We start from the raw sequence: 7,041 nt of genomic DNA, 5'->3' as shown, positions 1-7,041 counted from the left end.
CATCTCCTAATTGCTGGCATACCATGGTTTAATTGGCAGTTTTTCTTTCCTTCATTGTGGGTAAAATAACAGTGCGTACTGCAAATGGAGAGTCACCTAAGATTTACATAATAATAGGAGACTCTATAGTCCCAATATCTGTTTTAAAATTGTGAATATAGGATAACCGATTGGAAATTTAAGAAATTTCAAAGTATGACCAAAATATTTCCAACCCATCACAAACAGAACAGTTTTGAGACAAATTATTTTTGTAAAAAATGGTTTATCAATTCCATTTTTGTATAAAACACACGGGAGAAACCTAGCCAATCAACACACAAGTGCTGCCACATGGAAAGGTACTTTATCAAAGTTTGAGCCTAAGAACGTACAAATATCTCTTATCACGTCTACAGTAATTGTCTATGCTTTTCCATCCGCCTCTTTTAAAAATTCCACATATCCCCATTATTTCTTCTGTCCCAGTTACAGTACAATGACGGGGAGGAAGGGGTCGAGTAAAACAATGCTCTAAGCGGTTTTCTGCTGTCCCTTCTTTCCAATCAGAGACTTGTGGATGTGCGGGATCACACCTGGAAGGAAATGCACAGATCAACAACTTTGCGCTGGCTCCATGGACAGTGTCTCCATGGACAGCGACCACACAGAAATGAAATTCCATAACGTCCCCTTTCACACACTGATCCTGTGACTGTACCTACAGCCAGTAAAGGCTCCCTCTCTTGGGGTCTGGGAACTCCCCCTAAAACTATGCAAAACAGTGCTTTCTTGGTTTGGGGGCAAGACCCATCACAGCTTCCAGAAGGTTCTTTGAAGGTGACCCAGCAAAGACTTTGAACCACAGCTCACATCACACCTGCACTCCCCTTAAATGCTCAATGACCTCAGCCCTGGGTTTCAAGGGCTCACCATCAGCAGTTTCTCAAGGTCATTTTTAACAGAGTTAAAGTGTATGAGAAATACTTTAAACACTAAGTTGTAAGTATCATATATGAGATTCAGACAAGGAGCTTGCTAAAATAAAAGTAGCCCTGTATGTGGCTACAAAGGAGGACTATGTATTCAGGTCAGGACCAACAGAAGCCTTAATTGTAACGGAGCCCACACTGATGGACTCTAAGCCTGTGTGTGTTCTAGCCAACTTCACAGGTGCTGGATCGCTGATCTGAAATATGTCGTTAGAATGGCCAGTACGAAAAAAAAAAAAAGAAAGGCCAGTACGACAGAGGCTGAAGAGGTAATCATACGCACCACCCCCAGCGATGGTAGCCTTGATGAGAGAATCCAATTCTTCATCACCGCGGATTGCAAGCTGCAAGTGGCGCGGAGTGATCCGCTTTACCTTGAGGTCCTTGGAAGCATTACCTGCCAGCTCCAGCACCTACAAGGTACGTGTGAGAGAGCACGTTAGAGGGCAAAGCATTTGAAGATCAGTAGAGACTTGCAATTATAGATAAAAAGATTCCTGCGGCATCTGTACACAAGACACACAACAAATACATAAACCAACAACACCAGTTCCTTCTTATATTTCTGATGCTTTTAGAGAAATCTCATTACTCCATTGGGTCCTTTTATAGCCACTTTCTGCAGAAATGCTAGACACTTGAGCAAGAACCTGCTTCTACAGGAAGAAGGGCAAGGAAAAAAAAAAAAAAGAAGGGCAAGGGATAACACCATCTCTTTGCCAAGATTCTGAATATGAACATCTAGGAAAATCATTCATTTACTATAACCCTGTAGTCTATTTGTGCAGAGCCCCCCCCCCTTTTTTTTGAAAGATTTATTTATTTATTTATTCATGATAGAGAGAGAGAGAGGCAGAGACACAGGCAGAGGGAGAAGCAGGCTCCATGCCGGGGGCCCGATGCCGGACTCGATCCTGGGACTCCAGGATCACGCCCTGGGCCAAAGGCAGGCGCTAAACCACTGAGCCACCCAGGGATCCCCAAGTGCAGAGTCCTTAAAGGCTGGAATTTCTTTCTTACGACTTGTGGAAAAGTTTAAAAATATAATGAAAATACTTTCTTATTCAGAGTTTTTAACATCACTGGGCCCTATAATCGGCAAGCAATGTACTAGAAGCCCTTCATTCTAGAATGGGAATTTCAACTAAAAGAATTTCAAAGTCCCAACTGGCCATAAAACTGCATTTTTAATTTGTTTTTGCCTCCACGGGCTATACAAGCATTATAAAACCTCTGATGGAGGGATCCCTGGGTGGCTCAGAGGATTGGCGCCTGCCTTTGGCCCAGGGCGCGATCCTGGAGTCCCGGGATCGAGTCCCACATCGGGCTCTTGGCATGGAGCCTGCTTCTCCCTCCACCTGTGTCTCTGCCTCTCTCTCTATCATAAATAAATAGATAAATCTTAAAAAAAAAAAAAAAAAACCTCTGATGGAAGTCCTACAAAAATAACTCCACGAGCCGCACTGAGATAGAGTGGCAGGAAGCCCTGGTGTGCATCAGAAGCCACTAGCACGCTGTAAAAACCACCAGGACCCCCTTCATTAGCCCCAGAGACTCTGGATGGTCTGTGGGGGGAGGCCTCATCCAAGCATCTTTTGAAGGCTGCCCAAGTGATCCTAGTGCAAAGCCAAGGGCGATAAATGATTATCCCTGACCTTAGATTCCAGTATTTTCTTTACTTCTAGTGACTAAACCCCCAAACTTAAGTATCTGGAACAATCAGAGCCTCCCCACGAGTGAAGGAGTTAAATGTACACCTCTCCAAAGTCTGCCACTAAACACACTGGTGTGAGCTGCTGCAGGAGAGAGGAGGACAAAGGCTCTGCATCACCCACACTAACTGCCTGGCTCAGGACCTAACAGATTTGACACTGTCTGGGGGTCAAGGTTCACGAAATGACAGCAGTGACAATACACACATCAACCACATCTCTGCTGGGGAAGAACCTTCCCTGGGTCTACCCGCTTGACTACTGCCACCACCTGCTACTCTAACAAATGCCCCAGCTTGGGATGTGGCTAAAGGAGTTTCAGAGCCCTGAATGGGGCTGGACTGAGGCAGTGCTAATCCATCAGCCAAGTCTTAAGAATGAATTAACTTTTCTTTCTGAGAAGTCAAACTGACCAAGATGCAGCATTTTAGGCATATGACCCCCCAGAGAACCAAAAGGACCAATAAGGTCTTTTACCAAAATTCCTCATCACTATGATCTTTAAAGCTGTACCATCACAGTGGCAAACCCTGACCCCACCCCAAATCTTCACTCATGAAGATTCTGGTCTAACCTCACAAGGATCACATCGCAATGATACGTATTATCAGGGCTCCCTTCACTACTACTCTAGAACTGAAAGGATTGTACACTCTGTTGTCACATCGCTTAAACTATGGGTCACTGACCCTAGCCTGAACTTTAAACGTGAGTACATGAAGGTTCCTCTGCCCCCAGTGCTGGGCAGCTAGGACCAGCAAGATGCAGCTTAAAGTACATGTATCATTTTGTTTCAAGCCCTGACTCACGGGTTCCAGCCCCTCAGACCCCCACAAACCCCATGAACAACAGACCCCTTTGCCGACCTCTGCAGTGAGGTACTCCAGAATCGCAGCGCTGTACACAGCAGCCGTGGCACCGACCCTTCCATGGCTGGTGGTGCGAGTCTTCAGATGTCTGTGGATGCGGCCCACGGGAAACTGAAAGACAGACCATCAGAATGGGAAGCACCTAAGAGTCTTGACATCACTCTACCTAGTATGATGCATGGCAGAGCGACAAGGGAAAGCAGGAGAGAAGGTAAATTTGGTTGCATGCATCAGAGGTCAGACCTATTTGGCAAGGAGCAGTCCCTAGGCTTGTGTGTGTCCTGGAAAGGAACCCCACATCTTCACGCCGTTTACCCTACTGAAGAGCGAAGAAAAGGCACAGTGCCAGGAACCACCACGGGCTTTTAGGAATCAATTCTGAATACGGGGTGTCATGGCAACTTGCAGAGAAACCACGTGGTGCGGCATCCACTGCTCGTCCCACGGGGCCTTAAGTTGTGTCGGGGTCATCAATCCAGAGAACAGTCTCATGTGACTTCCACTCCCACCTTCCTTGGACCCCAGCGCCACCCTTCCTTGCTCAGGTTCAAGAGGGGATCTGATAGTTAGGAAAAGCCAACACCATTCCCTCACTGTTCTAAGAATCTCCTCAGCTCCCAGAGGTCCCAGTGCTGTGCCCCTGAACTCCTGCCAGTCCCCACCATACCCCACCCCTATACCCCTCCTTTCCAAAAGCAAGAGTCATTCATTTACTCATTTATTTATTCATGTTTAAGGAGGCACTGCACCCAGCCTAGAGCCTGATGCAGAGCTTGAACTCATAACCTAGGATCATGACTTGAGCCGAGATCCAGAGTCAGACGTCTAACCACCTGAGCCACCCAGACGCCCCTTCAACGGCAAAATTTCAGTGGAAATGCTGAAACCCTTTCTTTTTATCTTTTTAAGATTTTATTTATTCGTGAGAGACACAGAGAGGGGCAGAGACACAGGCAGAGGGAGAAGCACGCTCCATGCACCGGGAGCCCGACGGGGGATTCGATCCCGGGTCTCCAGGATCGCACCCTGGGCCAAAGGCAGGCACCAAACCGCTGCGCCACCCAGGGATCCCAGGATTTACATTTTGATCAATTAATCTCATTAAAAAGCCAGGAGTACAAGTACATTTTTGTAATTAATATAACATCTATGGTCCTCACAACAGTAAAGAAACTTATTTACTTAGTCATGAGAGAGAGAGAGAGAGGCGCAGAGACACAGGCAGAGAAAGAAGCAGGTTCCACTCAGGGAGCCCGATGTGGAACTCGATCCCTGGACCCGGGATCACGCCCTGAGCCAAGGGCAGATGCTCAACTGCTGAGCCACCCAAACATCCCAAGAAACTAATTTATTTATTTTTATTTTATTTTTTTTTTTTCCAAGAAACTAATTTAATAGTGAATGACAAGAGCATCAATTACCTGTAGCCCGGCTCTCTGGGAGCGAGATACTGCCTTAGCCTTGGCCTTCCCACTGTCCTTTCCAGCTTTGCCTCCAGCCTAAGTTAAAAAAAAAAAAAAAAAAAAGCTCCAGATGAAGAGTTGGAAGATGCTATTTCAGAAATACTTGGGAAATAATTTTTGCCAGTTTTACTTAAGGTAGTTAAAAAGACTACATGATCTCCTTCCTCAATTTCAAATATACACGTGTTATTTCACCATAAAGTTACATAAGTATGTCAAACCATCAAGACTATAACTTTTACACTGGAAATAATTCATAAGGTATTTTTAAGAGATTAAACAAAAACAGTTAAAATACATCATTTCCACTGAAATAATCAGAAGATTAATTGTCGGGGACAGAGAAAAAAAAGCACCTTAAAAAATAAAACTCTCAAAAATGTAAACATGGAAATACATGACCCAGCAATCCCACCCTTGGTCTCTCCCCACAGAATAGAACAATGTGATGTGCGTGCATGTTCACAACAGCCCAAAGACAGAAACAGCGGTGTCTGCGAAGGTAGGGGATGCAGTACGTGTACACAATGGACTAGTACTCAGCTATAAAGAGGACGTTCTGGCACCTGCTCTGACATGGACCCATAAAGGACATGACCCCAAAGGACAAATACTGTTAGTGCATCTTACAGGAGCATCTGGTCAAAACCAGAGGGACAGAGTAGAAGGGGGGCTGCCAGAGGCTGGAACAAAGAGTCAGTGTGCAATGGGTACAGAGTTCCACTCTGGGAAGAAAGGAAAGTTCTGGAGATGACTGGCAGTGCTGGTTGCAGAACAACGTACTTAATACCACTGACTGGACATGAAAGAGTGGCTAAAATGGCAAATTTTCTTATGTATATTTGAGAATTAAAAAAAAAAAAAGGGCCTTCCAGTTTACACTAACAGGGTTAAACAAATTTCTATCAACTGATAGAAAAAAATAATCTGGCCGTTCACAAATAAAGCATGGTACAGAGGTGCAAGGGAAAATATGCAGCCATTTCAACAAACGAAGTGCAGGTATGCACTGTCCCCCGGCTGCAGGAGCTCTGCCGGCTGGACACCTGCTCGCCGTCTCCCCCATCTGCCCTCCGGCCTGTGGGACACTTGCCCCCTGACTCCGGGGACGGAGGAGCTCCCGCCCGCGGGACACCTGCCGCCGGACACCTGGTCCCTAGCGCCCAGGACGGAGGAGCTCCCGCCCGCGGGACAACTGCCCGCCGGCCCCCGGGGACCGCGGCTCCGCAGCAAGCCCACAGCTCGCAGCCGCTGGTATTTTTAGCTCCCGTGCGGCCGCTGGCGGAGAGACGCAGGTGCGCGGCGCTGCCCGGGGACCCAGCGGAGAGCCCGCCGCCCGCCCGGGACGCAGGCCGGCCGCACGGCCCGCTCCCCTCGCTGCTCGCCGGCGCCAGGGCGGGCGGGGGCCCCGGGCCGCCTCAACAGGTAGCGGCGCCGACCCTGGCCGCTAGGCCGCCGCCCTCACCATGTCTCGGCCGCTCCCGCCCTCGCTCCCGCCGAGCCGCCGCTCCGGGGCACCGACCACCACCACCCCCGCCGCCGCCGCCGCCGGAGCCCGGACAATAACCGGTGCCCGCTTCGCGCCGCCCCGGCCAATCCTCGCTCGCCTTGCTGGTTTGAACCCCGGCAACCGCCCAATCGCGCGCCCCCTTCTAGCCAGGCCCCGCCCCCGGCACCTCCTCCCTAACGGCTGTTTGTTTTTGCACACGGCACGCGGGGGCGGGGCCTCCAGCCCCAACACTGACGCGCTCGTGTGCGCGCGCGAGGGCGGGGCCGCGTACCTCTGTCCGCCTGTTGCCACGACTCCTGCCCGAAGAGCGGAGGGGCGGGCTAATAAGGGCGGACGGCTGGGTAGTCAGCCAATGAGAGCACTGCCCGCGAGCAGGGGAGGCGGGCTTCCGTGAACGACAGTGGGGTTAGCCAATGGGTGGGCAATTCGGAGGCGGCCGCGGCTTTCCCGCGCGTTCTCGGCACCCGGTCAGCCGCGGTGTGGGACGCAGCAGGGTTTGGGTGGCCCGCGGCCGGG

At 49.5% G+C, this 7,041-nt stretch overlaps 1 protein-coding gene across 1 annotated transcript; it reads right to left on the bottom strand.

Annotated features, from left to right (window-relative positions):
- Nucleotides 1-245: 245 nt before the first annotated feature.
- H2AZ2 (H2A.Z variant histone 2) lies at nt 246-6,600 on the bottom strand. The gene is made up of 5 exons (XM_072763032.1): nt 6,481-6,600; nt 4,974-5,051; nt 3,550-3,663; nt 1,255-1,384; nt 246-575 (listed from the first exon to the last, which is right to left on the bottom strand). Exons 1-5 carry the CDS (start codon nt 6,481-6,483, stop codon nt 514-516), a joined length of 387 nt encoding a protein of 128 aa, XP_072619133.1. The 5' UTR covers nt 6,484-6,600; the 3' UTR covers nt 246-513.
- Nucleotides 6,601-7,041: the final 441 nt, after the last annotated feature.

This window comes from Vulpes vulpes, chromosome 7 (genome assembly GCF_048418805.1).
Source record: "Vulpes vulpes isolate BD-2025 chromosome 7, VulVul3, whole genome shotgun sequence".
NCBI lineage: Eukaryota > Metazoa > Chordata > Mammalia > Carnivora > Canidae > Vulpes > Vulpes vulpes.
The sequence above is the reverse complement of the archived record's forward strand: the minus strand, read 5'-3'. Positions and strand labels throughout refer to the sequence as shown.

What these genes read in the sequence shown, in the direction of transcription:
- H2AZ2 (XM_072763032.1), bottom strand. An exon ending in TGGAGTACCTCACTGCAGAG is followed by an intron (nt 1,385 to 3,549) that starts GTCGGCAAAGGG and finishes CGTACCTTGTAG; the next exon opens with GTGCTGGAGCTGGCAGGTAA. An exon ending in GGCTACCATCGCTGGGGGTG is followed by an intron (nt 576 to 1,254) that starts GTGCGTATGATT and finishes ATTTCCTTCCAG; the next exon opens with GTGTGATCCCGCACATCCAC.